At 34.0% G+C, this 21254-nt stretch overlaps 1 protein-coding gene across 4 annotated transcripts in view; it reads right to left on the reverse strand.

Moving 5' to 3' along the window:
• The window catches only part of Tfg (trafficking from ER to golgi regulator), a 40513-nt gene extending 19519 nt beyond the window's left edge, over positions 1 to 20994 (reverse strand). For 2 of the 4 annotated variants that reach the window (XM_046455266.2, XM_046455263.2), the window contains exons 1-5: positions 20621 to 20994; positions 16364 to 16587; positions 13037 to 13120; positions 7043 to 7189; positions 3264 to 3431 (exon numbers count right to left, since the gene is read on the reverse strand). In XM_046455266.2, coding sequence (XP_046311222.1) covers positions 3264 to 3431; positions 7043 to 7189; positions 13037 to 13120; positions 16364 to 16547 — 583 coding nt within the window. In that variant the 5' untranslated portion in view covers positions 16548 to 16587; positions 20621 to 20994. Of the gene's footprint in view, positions 1 to 3263; positions 3432 to 7042; positions 7190 to 13036; positions 13121 to 16363; positions 16588 to 19364; positions 19463 to 20620 lie in introns of all 4 variants that reach the window. The other 2 variants (XM_046455264.2, XM_046455265.2) reach the window with 2 other exon arrangements.
• Positions 20995 to 21254: the final 260 nt, after the last annotated feature.

Here is a 21254-nt window from a genome sequence, read left to right on the forward strand (position 1 = left end):
GTGACATAATATATGATCTATTTTTGAGAAGGATCCATGTGCTGCTGAGAAAAAAGTAAATCAACCAATATTATTATTTCACTCTTTACCAGGTTTTCTCCCAAATTAAGTTCAACCCCTAGTTTGTTGTTCAAGAACCCATAATTTTTCTTCTCACATGCCCTTTCTTCAGCTTAATTGACCTACTCCCTATTCCCCCTCTATATCTAACAATGTTTTGGCTTCTATTTCATGTATCACTGTTACCTCCATGTACCCCATATATTTAAATATAACATTCACATACTTAACTATGAGATTCTTTAAAACCAGCTTATAATACTACACTTCTCTTAAAGCTTTATTGATCCATACTTTATTCTACTCATTAATTGCTGTATAATTTACTTTTATTATGACCCATACAAACTTGTACTTCACATTTCTGAATAGTTCCCATCTTTTCTCTTCAATTGTGAACTCTCTGGCCATGCTCCTGATTCTTAATTCTTTTTTGCTTGCTTTACAAGCCTAGCTCTTTAATTTACACATGTAGCCACTCAAATTCTTCCAGAATAATGAACACAGAAGTGAATGGAGAGAATCTGCAACAGTTCCAATACTGTGACAGTCAAAAAAGATATTTGGCACATAATAAATGATGTCCTACTTCTTTTCTTCATGTTTTGGCAACACAGGAGAGTAGTTAAAAGCATAGGGTTTGGAGTCATATTATTTAGGTTTGAATCCCAGGGTGGCCAATACTAACTTGAGCTAGTGATTATTATTTAATCTTTTCCTGTGGCCAATTTCACCATCTGCATAAAAGATATATATACTAATTCCTATGTATGATTACTGTAAGAATGAGTTAATAAGGGCTCAGAGCTGATGTTTATAAGTGATTATACAGCAAAAGCTTATAGAAGCGATTAAGATTTAGAAAGTCCCATATAAGTACTTGCTATTATTAGCAGACTAATTACCCTGAGGACAAACCTCTACCTTCTGCATTCATGTATTCCTAGAACGTAAGCACTATATTATGCATACAGTTGGCAGCTAACAGTCCTATACTAATGAGAACCTAAACTAGCATACAGTAATGAGGGAAAAACCCATGATTACCAGAGTACAATGGATGACTGCTTTTCCTTCTACCACCATTTTACTTATATATAAACAAATACATACATACCTTCTTCCTACAAAAGACATGGTGCTATTATCCAAAAGATATATTACTTTGACTCCTCTTCCTTCACTTGTGTATAATTTATTAGATTATTTTTATAGTTTATCCCTTCTTTTTTTTATACATTCACTATGGTAGCCAAGGATTTTATATCACTCCTCAAGAACTACAAAAGTATCCTCCTGGCTATTATCTATGTACACAGTTTTTCCTACTACCATTCAATGTACAAAGCTACCAAAAAGTAGTCTTCAAATAATATGAATCACAATCATATTATTCTTGGCATGGCGTATACTTTATTCAATTCAAAATTTTCAAGACTAACCTGTTATATAACTATTCACTCCTCTATGTGATAATTCCTAAAATCTTAAATAAGTAGTTGAAACAGTAATTCATGTATTAGTTACTCTAAAAATGTGTTTTCCATGGTTATAATTCATCTGGTAGTTTCTCTTGCCAAGAAAAAACATCATAAACAAATATTTGTCTTTTCAGTATTTCATACAATTCTCTATGGTGAAAATTCCCATAAAAGTTCCCAAACAAAACCAAAAATGAACAGATTACATACTATATTTCCAACTACTGATAATGGCAAAGTAAACTGGCCAGGTAAATCCTCCCACAGGAAACAACTAAAAACTCAAACAAAATAGAAGAAAACAATTATTTGAAATAACTGAAAATCAATCAAATGCCATAGAAATCAGGAAAGAGTTTACCCCAGTGGAATTACAAAAGATATGAATTGCAACACTAACCCCTGCAGGTCCACTGGCAGAAAACTACACTGTTAACAATGTGGTGGCTGAATAGGCAGCTGGAAATTTAGGGGGGAAATCCCTGAAGCAAGAGTATCACTGAAGGAATAATACCTAAGCCAAGTATAAAAGTCTGTTCCAATCCTTAGCTGATCATAGGGCTGGGAAGGGGATAACTCAAGAGGGCTCAAGAGAAAGGGGAGGAGGAAAAAAGCACCTACAACAGAGATACCAGTTGTTATGTACACCATGAGGACAAAGGCAATCAGTTTAAGTCCATAAATATTAACTCTCTGCTAGGACAGTAACAAAGCTCCTCAAAAAAATATCAACAATCCTAAGTTACAAAACACCAACTACAATGCCCAGTTTTCAACCAAAAACTATTAGAAATGCAAACAGGAAAATTTGACCTATATTGGGGGGAGGAAGACATAGTCAATAGAAACGGACTCCAAATAGACCCATATTGTTGTATGTTAAAAAACATTTCAAAACAGTTATTTGCAATATTTTTAAAGAATTAAAAATATATCCAAGAATTATAGGAAAATTTAGTTTTAATGACTATAAAAACAAGGAATTTCAATGGAAAAAAAACCCATAAAAACAAATGGTCACTCCAGTACTGAAAGCACAATCCAAATAAAAAATTCATTAGAAAGGTTCAATGGCAGATTAGAAAAGATAGAAATAATCAGTGACCTTTACGACAGTTAAACAGAAATTATCCAGTAGAAAAAAAAATAAAGAAGAACTTCAAACATCCATTAGGCAATAACAAGGTCTTCAGTAAACGGGTAATTAGAATCTCAAAGAAGCAGAAAAAAATGTTTAAAATAAGATAAAAAAATATACCACAATATAGTATGCTGCTTTAAGGTTAAAAACTTATTCAAAAAAAAAAACAACAACAATTTAACCAGAAATTTATGATTTAAGATCAGAAAAGATAGTAAGGTCTATCAAGTGTAATTTAAATCTTGCAAGAAATCTGAAATCTATAATCTTATATGTATAAATATCATAAATTTATTTGAAATAAAATAGGTTTGTATGTATGTATGTATGTATTTATTTATTTTTAAAGGTAAAAGATACTACTGACTTGGAAAGGGAAAAAAAAAAAACCTCTGAAATCATCTACTTTTTGATCTAGTCAGCGATTTTACATGGGTATATGCATATACAAACATTTCTTGAATAACCTTAAGACTGTGCACTTCACCATGTCCAAATAATTGTTCAATAAACAAAAAACAAAAGGGAGGTTAGAAAAGAAGAAGGAGATGGAGGATGAGAGAGAAATAAAACTAACTTACCTGAAACCTGATCATCTGTTAAACCAAATGCTGACATTACATTTTTATTGATTTCATCTTGGTTTTTCAAAGGATCAAAAGCTGACATACTTGCTGCCATAACCTGAGTAGACTGTTTTCCAGAAGAATCAGAAGCAGCAGGCTTTTCTTCCCTACCATCCACAGTATCTGCAGGAAGAATAAAGGAAGAAAAACAAGCTATTTCCATCTTATCTATTCTCAAAAAGTCTAAAAATACAAGACAGGTAAATATGTATGTGCATGGATATTGTGTATAATGCTAAAAATATCTCTGAATACAGAATTATATATCATTTTACTGTTTTCTTCATACTTACGTTTTTATTTTTAAAATACTGAGGAAAAGAGCAAAAAAAGATGCAAGATCAGTAACAATTTTTCCAAAAAATCATTATGTACTTCCTTTTCTAATGATTATTAGGGAAATAAGCAAATGAATCAGCAAATGAAGAAGTCCTGGGACCTATATTTTAGTATCACATACATACTGGGCACTCAGGAAATAAGTTATAGTAATTAATGGTTTATTTGGTAAAAGGATAAGAAGCTTAACTAAAATTATAATATCAACTTTTATGTTTTATTTATATTCTATTATGTATTGTTCCATTATTAAGTTACAAGACCAAAATTCATGCTTAATCTTATGTAAACAGCACATAAAATACTTCTGTTACTTATTTTAATATTTACTAAATTACTTATCAAAATATTTACAGATGAAATGATGTGTTTGGAATCTTTTTTCAAAGTAATACAGCAGGAGTGGAAATGAGTAGGAGCACAAATGACAATACTGAGCTGATAATTGTTCAAAGTGAATATGGGTCCATGTGATTTATTATAAATTGTGTCTACTTTTATACATATTTAAATGTTTCCCATAATAAAATGTTTTTTAAAAAAGAATCAGAAAAAATAAATTTCTAAATATTGTAAGCAGGTTATATTTAAAACCATGTTTTTCTTGTATGAATAGTAAGGTGTTCACTAAGCACCTATACTTCTACATTGTGAAAGAAAAGACTTTCAAGAATAACTTATGTTTTACAAATAGTAATCTAAGGTCAAGACACATTAAATAAAAAAAAAAAAAAAGGACAACAACAACATAAACAAGTAGTCAAAAAGAATGTTGTTAACCACTTACTCAATTAACAGATAACAACTATCAATTTTTTGTTACCAAACAAGTAAATGAACATCAGTTATTAGATTCCCCAGGATCAATAAAAATTAATCTTACGGAAAAAATATAAGTATTATTAAGTATTATATAAGCAATCTCAGCACACATTGGCATGCAGCTTTCATTCAGAATAACTGCCATTCCAGGTGGTTCTAATATTTCCTAACTTTCTGGGAGTTTAAAAAAAAAAAAAAAACTGCTGTAAGGACTCCTTTAAAATGTCTACCAGTTATCTACATTTCTCACCAATTTCCCATCTCTAATCCTAAAAGCATAAGATATCAGTCTTATAAAATAAATATTTTATTTCCCTCCACATCACTACTATGTTTTATTAGTTACGCCTCTTTTCACCTATCCCAAACTGAATCCATTAGAAAACACACAATATGTCCACTAAGCTATTACTTGTTTCATTAGCTGAAGAACTACAACAAGTCAATCTAGTATCTCACATAGCTTATACATCATTTGCCTCACAGAGGAAAACAAAAGTCCAAAACCACTGCAGAGGTACAACCCTGAAGACCACAGGTGGCCACATGTTTCTCAGTGAGGGTAAGTCAAAAGGCTCTGAATAGTACTGATAGCTGACTGGCAGTTTTGTTTGTTATGCTATACTTTCATGTGTCTTATATAGGTGTTTTTTTTTTTTTTTTTTTTTAGTTTATTTATGCTATTTTCTTAAGGAGGAGATTATTAAATTGGTATATGTTCTCAGAGCTTTGACATGACCTTTCATAGAAGCCAGTAGCCAAGAGGTAAGTTAACCTACTAACTCTAAAAGAAAAAACAAAAAAATAAATTATAACCATCTCTTAAACTAAAACAGACCATATTACTCTTCTATATTTTATCAACAGAAAAATCAAACTGGACACAATACCTAGAAGATGCCCACACAAAGAACAATATATAGCCTAAATTTCAAGATGCAGAGGAAGAAAACAATTTTAAAATCTTATATATTAATATAGGTGAACAGTTAATAAAATATAAAAATACAATAACAAAGAACTGATAAAAAATATTAGATAAAGTAGCAAGAAACAGGCAAGAAAATAAAGGTTTTGTGTAAACCAAAAAGTATATAATTATTTTACCACTGTAGGAAATTTCTACACAGTACTGGCTATACTGATTGAATTCTGAATGTGTTTTACAATATTCAACAGGTGGTTATACCCTCTAAATTATATTCAACTGCTATATTAGCATCTATTAATTCTTCTGGGAAAATGGCCTAAAGTTTTTTCTTTAGCTCTTTGATCTAAAATTGAAACTTTTTAATTTGGAAAAGTAGAGTTCAGAATGAGAAGACCATTTTGACCTGAAATACAAAAGCTTTCTTCATAAGAGAGACCAGGAGAATGTCAAAACAATATTTCAGCAAATCTCTAATATGTTCTGAAACAGATTTGGGTGATGGATATTACTAATCCATCCCCAAATATTTATTGACATATATTATTAACACAATTCCATATGGCTAAGAGAAGAGGGAAAAAGCAGAAAATGCATCTCTAATTAAAGGGGGAGCGGTGGGGGGGAAGGGGCTGGGGTATAGCTCAGTGGTAGCATGTGTGCTTATCATGTAGTAAGGTTTAATCCCAAGAAAGGAGAAAACCAAACCTCCAAAATTATTCAGAGGCAAAAAATAGAATAATGTGAAAATCAAAATTGTACTTTCCACTTTTCCACAGAAATGGTTTTCTATTTTTCCCCTATTATGCAGTCATCCAGACTAGAGAAAATTAGTATTTCATAATATAAACATTTGAAAATTATAATATATACAAAAAAATTATTTTTTAAAAAAAATCAGTCTTTTGAAAGTGCAATACCTAAGAATCTTAAACAGAAATTGAGGTAAAGTAGTTTTTAAACATCTACTTTCAAATAATAACACATGCTTAAATTTCAGTGTGCATTTTAAAATACATTTGGTCCCAAAACTATGTCAGTTCCAAATTTGTCCAATAACTCTTACTTTATCTTAATATAAACTGTCCATGTCATCTGTAAAAACTAATTGTTTTTCTTCTTATAATTAAAAACTGTGCTTAAAATAAATAATTTTAATATGCTAACATTATTTTTATTTGAAACTAGTTCATATTCTACATAAAACTCATGAAATGATTTCAATTCCTAACATTCATTAATTATCTACTATACTAAAAAGGTTCATGAATCAAAAGGAATTGAAAACTGACCTATGACATAAACCCATAAGTCTAAGACTAGCTGTGAAAGAATCATCCAGAGAGCATTTTAAAAATCAGATTGTAGTTCCTACCCTCACCATGCACCCTCCCACCCTACCTCCCCCATCCACTGTAGGTCTATGTGATCTATGTGGTAAAATACAACTTCCTGGTAAGCCTGATGAACAGATAGCTTTGGGAACACAGATATGAACACTATACAAAAGCAGAGGCAAGAAGAAGAAAGAGTGGCAGTAAGGATGCCATTCTATTAATAGCAGAGAAGTTTGTGTTTGTTTTTTTTAATATGTGCAAAAAGATACAAAAACAGTTAATCAGAATAAAATGGATTCATGCTTTACCATTTTCAGGAATATTGGTGGAAGGTCCTGGTTCTCCAGGTGGTTCCAAGCTATCCAATAAGCGATTCACTTTATTCCTAAGTTCTATCAATTCTCGACGGAGATATTTTACCTGACTTGATTCGAGGGGTCTTGGTTGGCCATTAACTAAAATAAAAGCATTAATTTGTTTAAAGTCAGAAGATGTTCTTTAAGAAGTACATCAACAGAACATGCAATAAGGGAAAATAATTTTGTTTTACCTTTTAAAACAAAAACAATATATGTACTGACATCAGTTGAATGATTTTTTTTAAGGAAAGAATTCTTTATTGTTAATAACTTAGTTTTTCGAAAAAAGAAACATGATCATCCTTTCTTGATGTCAGACCAATGGCTTACGACTACTTGCAAAAAAGTTTAAGAGAAAATTCAACTATAATAAAATTAAGCAGAGCTACAGAAAGGTCTATTTTAATAGAAATTATTAAATTTAACTGATATTGCTTTGAACAGAAATTATGTAGTCAAAATTATATTTAACATTATTTAATATTCTTGAAATACAAAAACATCTTATTCTATGAATAAATGTTAACACACAACATGACTGATAATTTAGCCCAAATGACTTTCAGCAGATTAAAAAAAAACTGAACACCTCATTAGTTATAAAAACTGTCACCATTGTGGTGATTTTTTTTAAAAAGAAAAAAAAAACTAAAAAGGCTCTGAATGCAAAACCAAGGTAAGAGTTCAAAAATTAAAATAAACTAAAATGTCTTAAGCATTGACAGTACATGTGCACGAACTTCTGAAGCATCTAATTTAAAAAAGAATACCTATGTGGAAATAAAGGTGCAGAGATATTCTTTGTTAAATGTTTCAAGTATCAAAGAACCTATAAGTTTTCAGAATATAATCCATCAATAATTCACAAACTTCCTGTTACAAGGAAATTCAATACAATCTTCTACCTATATCAATTTATTAATAGCTTTCATTGGGGATTACTGATTTTCCTCCAATATCTAAGAAGAAAAAAAGCAATTCATAAGATCAGAAACTGGCCTGGTACAGTAAGACAGGCCTTAGTGCTACTAGAAGCTGACCTGGCACTCACAGATAGACTGTGGTGTTTCCCTGTTGAACATACATATTTTCAAAGAACATCAACATTAGCTAAGACCACTCTGACCATGATACATCAAATGGGGGGAAGGGGCACTCCATAATCAGGCCAATGAATAATTGCTACTGCTTTACCAATTGCAGCCTTAACCTCAAGTCCTTCCTCCCTCCCACCTTCTACATAAGATTTAGTAAGATCCATTGCTTCCATTTAGATGTAGTAAGATAATCATAGAACCCCTGCTGCTTCCTCTTGGTATTCAATACAGAACAAAGCCCTACTTACAGAACCTTATCCAAAGTCACTTAACAGAAGCCCAAACCCTACAAAAAATAGTTCTAACATACACTGGAATACCTTATTGTTTTCCCTGGTAGTCATTTTCCCTTACTATAGTAAGTCAATAAACCCAACTTCGTTCAACTACAGAGGCGTTCCTAGTGGTCTCTGTTTAGAGCACACTGATCTATATCTTACCAGAATTGTCAGGATTAGCAGTTATGAAGATATAACTGGCAAACTTCATAAGCAATATTAGAAATGAAAAGAGGTTTAACTAAAAATAAATAAACATTTACTGTGAATACTCTGAATAACTTTATTTCAATTAAAAACTCAGATGACCTTGACAATTTTTAGATAAATTTAATGTACAGAGTGTTTTAAGAAATACAAAGTTTGATTATCCAATTAACATTAAAGAAATTGAATCAAGTATTCCACCAAAGACTTAAGGAACAGATGATACTATACTGTATTGCTGGGGAATAAATAATAATAAATAAAAAAGTTTTTGAAGAATATAATCCATGGTATTTATAAAAAGCAAAGGATAAATGTAGTCAGGGAATTGGGGGAAAAGTTTCAAGGACAAGCTGGGATTTGCCCAAGCTTCATAAAGAGGAGTAAAGCAGAGGAAACACTGTAGATGAAGGGCAAAGGTCTAAAGCCCAAGGGCTGAATGTGTCCTTGTGGCTGTTTACAGCAATTTGGTCAGAGTCAGGGATTTGGTTAGCCCAGGACAACAGGAATATCTGGCTGGAAGACTCCCCTTTTCCTGATGAGGAAATGAGATGATACCAACAAGGATCAGGTTGGGGTCTTCATGGGCCATCCCAAGATTAAACTGAGGTATGTATCCTCCTGGCTTGCAGACACCATGCTTTGAGTTTCCTTCCACTTTTCTTTCTTTTTTTTTTTTAAGTGCCAGAGTGTTTTTATTTATTTCTTTTTCCATTTTTTAATTTGTTCTTTTTAAATATATATGACAGTAGAGTGTTTTTTGACATATTATACACACATGAACTATAACTTATTCTAATTAGGATCCCATTCTTATAGTTGTACATGATGGGAAGTTTCACTGGTCATATATTCATATGTGAATATAGGAAAGTTATGTTCAATTCATTCTACTATCTTTTCTATTCCTTTATACCCTCCCTTCCCTTCATTCCTCTTTGTCTAAACTATTAAACTTCTACCTCCCACCCCTGCATTGTGTGTTAGCATCCACATATCAGAGAGAATATTTGGCCTTTGGTTTCTGGGAATTAGCTTATTTTGATTAGCATGATATTCTCCAGTTTCTAGCAAATGCCATAATTTTATTCTTCTTTATGGTTGAGCAACATTCCATTGTGTATATATACCACATTTTCTTTATTCATTCATCTGTTGAAGGGTACCTACGTTGGTTCCATAGCTTAGTTAAAGTGAATTGAGCTGCTATAAACACTAATGTGGCTGTGTCATTGTAGTATGCTGATTTTAAATCCTTTGGTTATAAACCAAGGAGTGGGATAACTGGGTCAAATGGTGGTTCCACTCCAAGTATTTTGAGAAATTTTCCTCCATAGTGCTCTCCAGTATGGTTGCACCCATTTGCTTTCCCATCAGCAATCTTTTCCCCCCACATCTTTGCCCATATGTGTTAATTGTATTGTTTTTGTATTCCTAAACTATTACTGTTTTTTGTAATCAACACAGCTTGCCACTTTCACTATTTTCCAGAGTCATTTCCTTTTCACTGAAACCCAATTTTAAAAATTCTTCTAACAAGAGCCTCTGAATGGTAGATTCTACCTTTGTTTGAAAATGTTATTTCCCCTTCATCCTGAAGTTTAGCAAACTGTGGAATGCTACTTTTCTAGTTATTCTTAACCATTTGAAGATGTTATTTCTGTCTTCTAGTTTCTGTTACTACTATGAATAAAAATTTACTAACAGTCTAATTGCTTCATAGTTGAGTATTCTTGCTGGATACTTTTATAATTTCTTTGTTTTATGTATATTACAGTTTCATAACAGTATCTTGTGGGGATTTATTTTTACTTATCTTGCTTAGGATTCACTCTGCCTCCTGAATCTAAAGGTTTATATCTTTTTTTCTTTTTATTGGTTGCTCAAAACATTACAATGATCTTGACATCATATTTCATACATTTGATTCAAGAGGGTTATGAATTCTTATTTTTACCACGTGTACAGACTGCAGGGTCACATTGGTTATACATCCATGTTTATACATAAAGGTTTATATCTTTTATGTAATCTTGAAAACTTCTTTAGTCACTACCTCTTCATATATGTCCACACCCCCCACTCTCTCCTTTTTAAAATTCTTAATGGAAATATGCTTGACTTTCTCATTCTCAACTTCTATTTCATATTCTCCACATCTGTTTTTCTGTTTTATTACGATTTCTTTTGGCTTCCTTTTGATGTCCAAATTCTCTTTTTCACCATGACTAATCAGCTATTTAACCTATCTACTTAGAATTCAACGTCAAAGACAATTTCTAAAAAGTTACCTTAAGTTCTTTTTAAGAATCTATTTGTTCTTTTTCATAGTACCTTGCTCTTACATTTTTATTCCTTATGTATATAATAATTTTAAAATAAAAAAAGTTGTGGTTGTAGATGGACAGCAAGTCTTTGTTTATTTTCATGTGATGTTGAGGACTGAACCCAGTGCTTCACACATGCTAGGCAAGCACTCTGCCACTGAGCTATAGCCCTAGCCCCTTTAATAACTGTTAACATATATTTTATAGACTGTCATTTCTATTAACTCAAGTTTTTAGAAGTCTAATTCTATTAGTTATGGCCACTGTTTATTCCTTATATGAACTGGTTCTTGTGTCTTACAATTTTTAATACTAAAACCCATCTGTGAGAAACATGTGACTTAAGACTCATATGCCCCTTCAGAGAGATTTCTGCCTTTGTTTTTGTTTTGTTTTGTTTTTAAATCTGGGCTTGAGAGATTCCAAACTACCTAGGTAGTTTAAACTTAAACTCAGCGCTCCTAACCTTGGTTATGAATCCTCAAGGGAGACTTCCAAAACCCTGATAGCCCAGCATATGTTAAGCTTCCTTGATCTTTCCTTTATCAAGGAAGATATTTATTTTCTACAATATTCTTTTTGAGAATATAGCCCATTGAGGGGGCTATACAGGATCTAGAACTTACCACATTTAGACACCAAATGACAAAATCTTAAGATTATGCTAACATATTCACGATTACCACCAAGAATATTCCAACTTAAATCAGTGTTTGGTATTCAGGCCCTGGTTTTTAGTTTCATTAATTTTTTTGGTCCCTGGATATTTCCCTTACTTTCCTGGACAAGCCAAGTTGCATAATTCAATAAAATATAGTTGGTATAGTTTATACCTACCATGTGAGTGCTTCTAGCAAGGTGGGTTCTATCTTATACTTGGCTAACAGTGGTTAAGTATTTTACATTTCATATTGAGAAAAGATAGCTTTTATTTTAAAAAAAAAAATTAATAATTTTTATTATTAACATTTAAAATCTGATTCTTGTTCATTTTTCCTATGTGGAAATAAAAACAGATAAACTTAAATCAATCAGGCATGCCCATCTCTCATGAAACGCTAAAGTTCAATAACATATTTGAAAAAGTAAATGATAAACAAAGCATCCAAAAAAAGTGTACACCTTATTTTTCAAATAATAATGCTCCTACTTTAACTCTGTAACCAACCATTTCTATCTTGTCCATTAAGTATTTCACCTTGCAAATCTAGATCTAAAAGATTAAAATTAGTCTGTATTTGTTATTATCAGTACTATCTTTAGTCTTTAAATAATACTTGAAAAATAAGATCAAAAGTATTGGCTTATATTATATGTTAAGCCCTGAGAATACATAAAAACATGCTCTGTTATAGAGAAAGATAATTATAAATTCTTAAACATATACGATAGTGTGAGGGGGAAGGGAAGGGGAAAAAAAAGAGAGATAAGTGTCACAGTAGTTTGGGTAGACAATAGGGATGGGAGGGGAGGGGGGATAGGGAGGGCAGCAGAATACAACTGACACTAGGATTGCTGTATGTATACACATGGATGTATAACCAATGTGATCCTGCAATCTGTACATGTGGAAAAATGAGAATTCATACCCTATTTGAATCAAATGTATGTCAAGATCATTGTATTGTCTTGAACAAGAACCCACAGGAAGTTTTAGCCCTGCAATTATTTTTAATGTGATACATTTAACTAAAAGGCATGCATTACTATTTACAGTAACAAAGTAGATGCAGAATGTATTGACTTTCTGTGAATCTTCCCCAAATACAAGCAGTCTAAGAACTCAAAAATTCCAACATAGCTAAGGATATATAAGTTGTATTTTATTTCAAAACTGTTCTTACTGAATTAAACTTAAAACATAAGAAAACGTCAAGCAATTTAAAACTACTCCTTAAATGAAAACTGATATAAGCACTTTTGACTACATTGTCATTTAATTCTGAGCCTTTAGAAGGAAAAAAAAAAAAAAGCCTTTAGAAAGGAAAAAAGACAAAAGATTTTAATAAAAATATTAAAAAGTTTACCACTCACCAAATAATGTCAGTTTCAGTATCCTACTACACTGAATAGCAAAGGAAAGGTCAGAACTATCAAAAATTGTTATAAGATCTCCATCTGGAATTAAAAAACAAAACACACAAGTTTCAGATTTGTTAACAGGAATAAACTGGGACATATGAAAATTTAAATTCAAAATGTATATTGCAGAACATAATTAGAATCTCCTAGAAAAACCTTAAAACAAACATTAAAGAATCATCTGAGAAATGTGAATTGTTTAAAAAAATACTAAATCAACTTTTCTTATTACTCTTACAAGCAAAGAATTTATCATATCCTCGTGAGAAAATGTTGCTGAGTTAATACATGTATTAAATTTTACTAGTCACTAAGTTTATGGTAGCAATAGTGTGAATTATTGATTTAGCCAAAATCTTTCCATTTTGAAAACTTTAAATATATTTATAAAAAATGAAAGTAATAAGGATTCTCAAGAATCTATTCTTAATTCTAAATAAAACACACTGACACAAGCAAATGGAGAGAAGTCATACATAACAATAACTCAGAGTTCTTGAAGAATTGTTAATGAATGAACAGTAGAGTCTTTCAGGTTAGTGACCATTTTGATACTAAAAGTATCAACTTTCCCCAGAAAAAAAAATATTTATATATACAAAAAATAGCACACAATGAAGACTGTGAAATCCCCTAGATCTCAGGGATAAAGAATACTATAATTAGCATATCAACTGCATGTTTCAAAAGCTTTCAAAGGACTAGGGGGAAAAAAAAATTCCCTACAAAGAACAAGAACAGAAAAGCACGGACAGACAAGGAGTTGATCAGGGGCCTTTTACAGTGCATCTTCACACAGTTGGGTGGGAATTTTTATCTGGTGAAGGCCAAGAGGCCACTCCAGGAATGCTCTTCTGCACTAATCTTAAATGGACTACATAGCTTTATTTTGGACTAAGATGGCAATAAAAGCCATAACCGAGCACTCTGTAATTATTTTAGCTCTTTATAACTAAACCTAATTCCTATCACATATATGTCCAACATACAGCTCTGAAAGACTTGACTCATAAATGCATTTTAAGAAAATATAGATGTAAAAGAAGGAAATTTCCTATAATTTTGTCTTTTTCCTTTACTGAATCACACAACAGAAACAGAATATCTAATAGTAGAATCTACCTGAGCAGTCCCTTCACTCTAGAGCCCAACACAGACTATGAAACACAAATCTGAATGATTCAGAACACTTCAAAAACACGTGAAAAAAAAATATATATAATTTGGTAGCCAGATAAGGATGACACACTTCAACAACGAGGAATCTACAATTTGACCCAATGGATCCATCGCTGTTTTTACAGGACTGTGAACTAAGATTGGTTTTCAGATTTTTTTTAAATATATTTTTTATTTATAGATGGACACAACATATTTATTTATTTTTATGTGGTGCTGAGAATTGAACCCAGTGCCTCACAGTGAGGCATGCGCTCTACCACTGAGCTATAGCCCCAGCCCCATAGTTTTTAGATTTTTAAGAAGCAGTTAAAAAAATGGCTGTGATGATGAGAAAAGGCCTTATATGATCCACAAAACTATAATATTATCTGATCTTTTATAGGAAAAGTTTACTGACATGAAAATAGGAAATATAAGAGAAAGCCAATCAGCAAGGTCATTTTAAGATATGCTAAGTTTGAGGCAAAGCAAAGCATCTTAGGTTAAAAGACAACTATTAAAATTTTGAATTGTAAAGTCAAGAAAGAAAAATTAACTGATCAATTTTACGTCATACATTTGGAAGTCACAGGGGTGAAAAGCAGTGTATTTTGAGTTGATGAGATTACTAGATAAAAGAACAGGACGAAATACCTCCTTTATTGTTCCTAAACATGAGTAATTCTCAAAAATTAGCTAGGGTGCTCTTTGATCACATGTCACAAGAAGGGAGAATTGTGCCTGTAACTACATGGCCAGCTTAGTTGATTATCAGTTGATTTTACACTCCTTCTCCATAGGGCAAATTTTATAAAGTGGCTGCTCAGCCAGGGACAACACTTTCCACCTGCATCTCACCAAAGCCATCTGACTGGGTTTGGACCAATATTGAAGTTATATATCACCTTGATGCCTAGCAAGTAATATCCCTTCACACTCTTTCTTCATCCATCTGCCTGCTGGATGTCAATTTTTTATTTTGATGATTTTTGTAAGCCATGTGTTAAAGATAATGGAGCTTTTTCAAAATAAAAAAATAACAGAGCTTCTGTCAGTCTGGGTCCCTAAATGATTTCTTCAGTGTGGACCCACTGAGATTTTAATATTTCTATTATAGTAGCTGGCATTACCTTAAGACAATCCTCATAAAGAAGCAGCTATTTGTAATAAAAAGAAAACCAGAATAATCACAGTTTCAGAGAAAGTAAGAGATAAGAGTATTTCAAAAAAGATGCCAAATGCTGAGCTCAAGATGAAAAACTCTACAAATAAGTTCAGTGATTAAAAAACATACCAAACCACCAACAAAACAAATTTCCATAAGTGATTTAAAAAGAAGGCTGGTTAAAGAATAGGAAATAAATAATATTCTACTGCTATAATTCCACTGCATGTTTGATCAAACATTTCTCATGTAAAATCCATCTCCATAAAAATAGTTTTGTGGTAAAATCAGTCAGGGAACATCACATTCTATTAAATGACAATGTACATCAGCATATTACACATTCTTGAAAATTTCTGTAATAAACACATTTGTTGAAACCAGTTCTCCCATACTTAATTAATTAACCATTAAATTCTTTTACATTCAATATCTACTGATATCTCTTTCACTTGGGGAAATACAAGTAGAAATTTGGTTTTAAAAATAAAAAGGACCCACTTGAATCAAATTGTGAAATATGATATATCAAGAACTATGTAATGTTTTGAACAGCCAACAATAAAAAATTTAAAAAAAAAAAAAAAAGGAAGTCAAAACTGGCCAGAAAGAAGAAAATAAAAAAATTGTAGGGGCTGGGGATGTGGCTCAAGCGGTAGCGCGCTCGCCTGGCATGCTTGCGGCCTGGGTTCGATCCTCAGCACCACATACAAACAATGATGTTGTGTCCGCGGGGAACAAATAAAAAAAAAAAAAATTGTAGAACAGCATATGAAAGTGTTCTAACACTTAAAACTCCCTTCTAATAATAAATAACTTAGCTATTTTTAACTTATACTAATTATATAAGAAAATGGCCAATCAAATATCATGAGGGGGGGAATAGTCCAATAAAAAAGATGGGCAAATGAACACATACTTATTTTCAAAAACTGCCTTAAAAACACTCTTACCTTCATCTTTATACTTTATTGTAACTTCATCATTACTTAGAAGTTTTCCTCTGAAAACTCGCTGCATCATTAGCACTAATTCATCATAAGTAATATCTTCATTATGAATGGGAATTCTTCGAATATCCTCCCCAAGTTGAGCTTTGATAATTAGCTTCCCACTTAGGTCCAACTGTCCATTCATGGTGGACTCCAGGATGTTCTTATATAACTCTAGGGAAAGACTGATAAAAATGATTTTGATGATTATACAATAGAACATATCTGAAAAGTTGAAAATAGAGATACTATTAGAATATAAGAAATTTGGCCTTCAAAAGTGATTCACTATCCCACTGTTAACATGTTCATGTTAAAATGTCTGGCAAAAACTGTATTACATATATAATAAGTTGTATTTTTTTGTCTCCTATTGTTTTAACCACATATTTAACTGCATATCTAACAATATCATTTACATTTCTAACATGTCCAAAAGTTAATTGCTGGTCATCCACTTAAAATCTGTTTCCTAGAGTTACTTTTCCCCATTTGTTAGTGACAACAACTACCTTCCAGTTATTCAGGATAAAAAAGTCTTAGTTCCTCATTTTTCTCACACCTTATAGCCAAACTACAAATCTTATTACTACTACCCTTTAAGAAATGTCTCTGGAATCCAACCACTTCAGTATCTTCACTGCTAACAATGTGATCCAAGACACCACCATTTTTTGGTTAAATCATTGCAAAAGACTCCTTACCTGATCTGTCTCCTTTTCCATTTTGCCCATTTTTAATCTATTTTTAACACATCAATTAGTCTGTGAAATAAAATCTAACGTCAGTGTCCTCTAAATCTTCCAACAGATTTCTGTCTTAAAAAGCAAAATCTACAAAGTCATGATCTAGCCTCTGGTCCCTGACCAACTATTTAATCTCATTTTGTACCTCTTTCCCTCAAACACCCCTGCTACACCAATGCTTTAAGTTCTTCCTTTCCACTCAAGGCTTTGCAACTTGCTACTCCTTTTGCCTTGGACTCTTTTCATATCCCTTATGATTCGGAACCCTCATCAAATGTCATCTTCTCAGAAGTCTTCCCTAACCATCTAATTTAAAATGACTCCCCACCCCCTATCTTAGTACCCTATCTTATTTTTCTTCAAAGCATTACCACTTTCAGACATTAAAAATTATCTTTTTATTGTCTTTTCCACTAGAAAGTAAGAAGTACACAGTATGTGTGCCATATATCCAGACCCTAAAAAAGTACCTAGCACACAGTAATTATTCAAGACTTGTTAAATAAGGAAAAAATAAATAATGGCTTCAAAATTATATTGGCCTTAACTTTTAATGCTAATCTGGAAGAGAAAAGCATGTGTGAAAAATCAAATTTTTCTCTTTTAAATAAGAAAGGTCTCGTGAGTATTCTAATTTCCCTCTATTTTGGGAACTTGAGGAGAAAGGGCAAATAAGTGATACCCTTCTAAGTTTTCCTTCTAAGTACAAGACTATCCACTATTGTACTACATATTCCATATCCACCCCCATTTCAATCCACCCCACCCCCAAATCAGAGTGGGTGAATTAAACTGTTTTAAGAAGACATTATTAGAAGTAACCATTAAATACTAGCTTGCTACATAATTTTCCCATTTCCTAGGTTTTATTTTCATGTTATGTCAAGTTATTCAAAATCATCCTATAATGACTTTGTGATTCTAAATTCAAAATATCATCCAAGATCTCTAATAAATGATTACTGTATAATCATGAACAAAGTACTATAAGCAAATAATGTGTCAATATCTCATTTTCTCAAGGCCAAGATATTCCTGAATATGTTAAAATAAGATCACTAAGCATTTTCTTAGCATCAACTCCTGTTCATGCCTCAAATTATCTCTCAAAGCTGTTTAAGTCGTCTGACTTACAACCTCCACATTTTGACTTCAACCTCCTGTTTTACTACTGGCAGCTTTTCCTCTACTTAAATTCATTATTTAATTAACATTATCATATTTCAAATTCATTATTAACATTATCACATTTCTCTACGATTACTGTGTCCTTTCGGTGCATGTGTAAAACCATTCAAACCCTCTCAACATATAAATCCTTCAAATACTTGAAAAAGTGTTCAAGAATCCTAAATTGTTTCATGAAGATTACATATAAATGTCCCAATATTGCTTATATAAAAGTTCGTGGTCCTTTCACCTATTCCTTAAATGAATACTCTAGATTCCTTCACCATCTTCTGTCCAGGTCACATTTTATTAATAAATCTTTAATGAAATGGGGCATTAAAACTAAATATAACACTCCAAGGTCAGTGCAGTACAAAGTGAACTGTGTTCCGCCATCTGAACATCATGCTTGTCCTAATACAAAATAAAAATATGGTTAGTTTTTTATCTTCCCATTTCACAATGAACTTCTCAAAAAACCGTGATGAACTGAAACCTCCATACAACTTGCTCTTCACCTGCAGCAAAATTTGTCCTGCGCATTAAGGAAACATTTACTGAATACCTCTGAAGTATAAGCACTTCGGCAAGTTGGTAAATATTCCATTGTGTTTGCATTGACAGGCTGAGAGGATCATGAAATAAATTAATGTATTTCCACAGGATATGTAAACCAGTAATAACATCGAGAAGCCAGTGCTTCAGTGTGATGGTATTATCTATTCCTGGCAGCACCTAGAATAGTGCCTGACATGTAAAAGGTACTCTAAGAATTGCTTCTGTTCCCTTCACAAAAAGATGAATGGGTAAATAAAGTTCTGATAAAAGACTTTCAAGGAAAAAAAAAACTATAAAATTAGATCAATTCTTGTGTCAGACCTTCACAGTGTGCCTTATGTAGCTAAAAGTGACTCCCCACATCATATTAAGAAAAATTTCAACATCACATACACTAGATAGTATGTCCTACTGATGGAAGGGGGGAAAGCTCAATTCCAATGACCTAAAAACTTGAGTCACATATACTCTGTATCTGCCATGTTTACCAGCAAATTCACTTTTGGCGTTTCTCATCAACTGTAAATTCCCTGCAGCCAGGAACCAATGCTTCTTTCCTAAGGCTGTTCCCCATTTATGCAGTTACCTCGGGAAAAACACACAAGTATCACAAGAGTACATTTTTCTCTGAGGGAAAATCCCATCCACACATGTTTATACAATAGCAGAATTCTGGTAGTCTTTCTCTAGCAAGTAAAGATCCATATGAACAACTAGTTCCTAGAACTGCTGTTAAGATCCCTACAGCAATTTCTTTTATCTTATCCCTGCCCCACCACCTCTGAGCTGTGTCTCCACTAACATGCATAATACTTCACCAGAAGCACTTTTTTGAGTTCTGGGAATAAACTGATGTGCCCAAAAACAAATAAAAGGCCTGCCTCTTGCACTAGAATCTAGGTTCAATGGCCAAACCGCTGGATCCACTGACCCCACCACTTGCTCAAATTCAGAGGCAGCAGTTTAGGTACCTCCTGAGGATGCAATTTCCTTCAAGAAATCCCAGAGCAAATAAACCTTTGATTATTCCAAAAGAATGCAAGAGGCCTAAAATGCTGCCTGACCAGAGGCAATGTTAATAATAAAGATCCGCACTATTAGCTTTGAGACTTTAAATCCTTCTCGAAAGTTCACTCTTATCATATGCAAATCGGGAATAAGTTGGAATGGGTTCTCGTGATTAGATAGCATCAAGCATCTAAAATACTCAGTACCCAGAGAAGCAAACTCTTAAAAGTTAGCTGTCATCATTATAAAAACCAGGCTGGGCCTCCACTCCGCGCTTAAGGACTGAAAGCCAAAGAATGAGGTTCCTCTTCTATGACCCCAATCAAATTATTCCCACAGGTGCCTCTCCACCCTTCTCACCCTTCCAACCCCCTCAAGTTAGGCACCCACCACTCCAGGGCTCCCAATGGCTCGCACAGAGATCTCCGGCAATTCGACCTCCGGGAGCCACACGGAATTGCCTAGACACTTCTGGGCCGAACGCCCCCCAGAAACCTACGCCCACTCCCCAGCCATCAAGAACATCGGCCTCGTCACCCCTCCCCCTCCGTGACCTCCCAGCCCCCGCGAGGTCCCGTCGGCCCTCCTCGCTCGCTCGCTCGCTCTAGCCCTCTCCCACGGCCCCCGTGGGCCGCCCGCCCCGCGCCGGTGGGTTCCAGAGAGGCCCTCCAGCACTTCCTCGTCCCCGGGACTTCTCAAGAGAGCGCGGCCGCACCCCTGGCTCTTGCGGCCGTACCAGCTTACAAGGCCGTCGCCTTTGCGCTGGACTCCGTGGACGGAGCGATGTGAGGCCACCGCCGCAGACCGGCTCTGGGCGTCTCAGGGAGGGTGCAGACAGGACCCGCTCGGTAGCCCTCCGCGGCCGCCGCACCTAGCTCGCAGACTGCCGCGGGCCCCAGCCAATCGCACAGACCCAACTAGCCTAGCGAGAGCTCCGGCCTTGTACGTGGCAGGTGGGGGAAGAAGAGGGGCGGGAACAAGAAAATAAAATCCGTCCTTTCGCCCCGCCTCAGTGCGAGAGGCTCAACTCATAACGCATGCGCGGGGGCGAGGGACGCGGGGCCAAAGACTACCCGGCAGCTTCGGCCCAGGCGCCCCGGCTTCCTCACTGGATGACCGGTTGTAGGAAGCGCGAGCTAACGGATACACGCATGCGCAAGGCGTGACCGGTCACTTCCGGTTTTCCTGACAGCTTGTATTTCCCGTCTGTCGCCCGTGGGCGGGGCGTAGTGGGCGGGGCGTAGTGGGCAGTTCTGGTCTAGTTTTGAGAACCCGCTGAAAGTGGGTATCTGTTCAAGTTTTTGTCTTTACTTTGTAACCATTGTAGTTCTCCTAGTCACACCAAAAAATACTAATCTTTTCCCGCCTTT

This window comes from Marmota monax, unplaced genomic scaffold (assembly GCF_021218885.2).
Source record: "Marmota monax isolate L192 unplaced genomic scaffold, Marmota_monax_Labrador192_F-V1.1 WCK01_AAM20220418_F8-fsc00053, whole genome shotgun sequence".
Taxonomy (NCBI): domain Eukaryota; kingdom Metazoa; phylum Chordata; class Mammalia; order Rodentia; family Sciuridae; genus Marmota; species Marmota monax.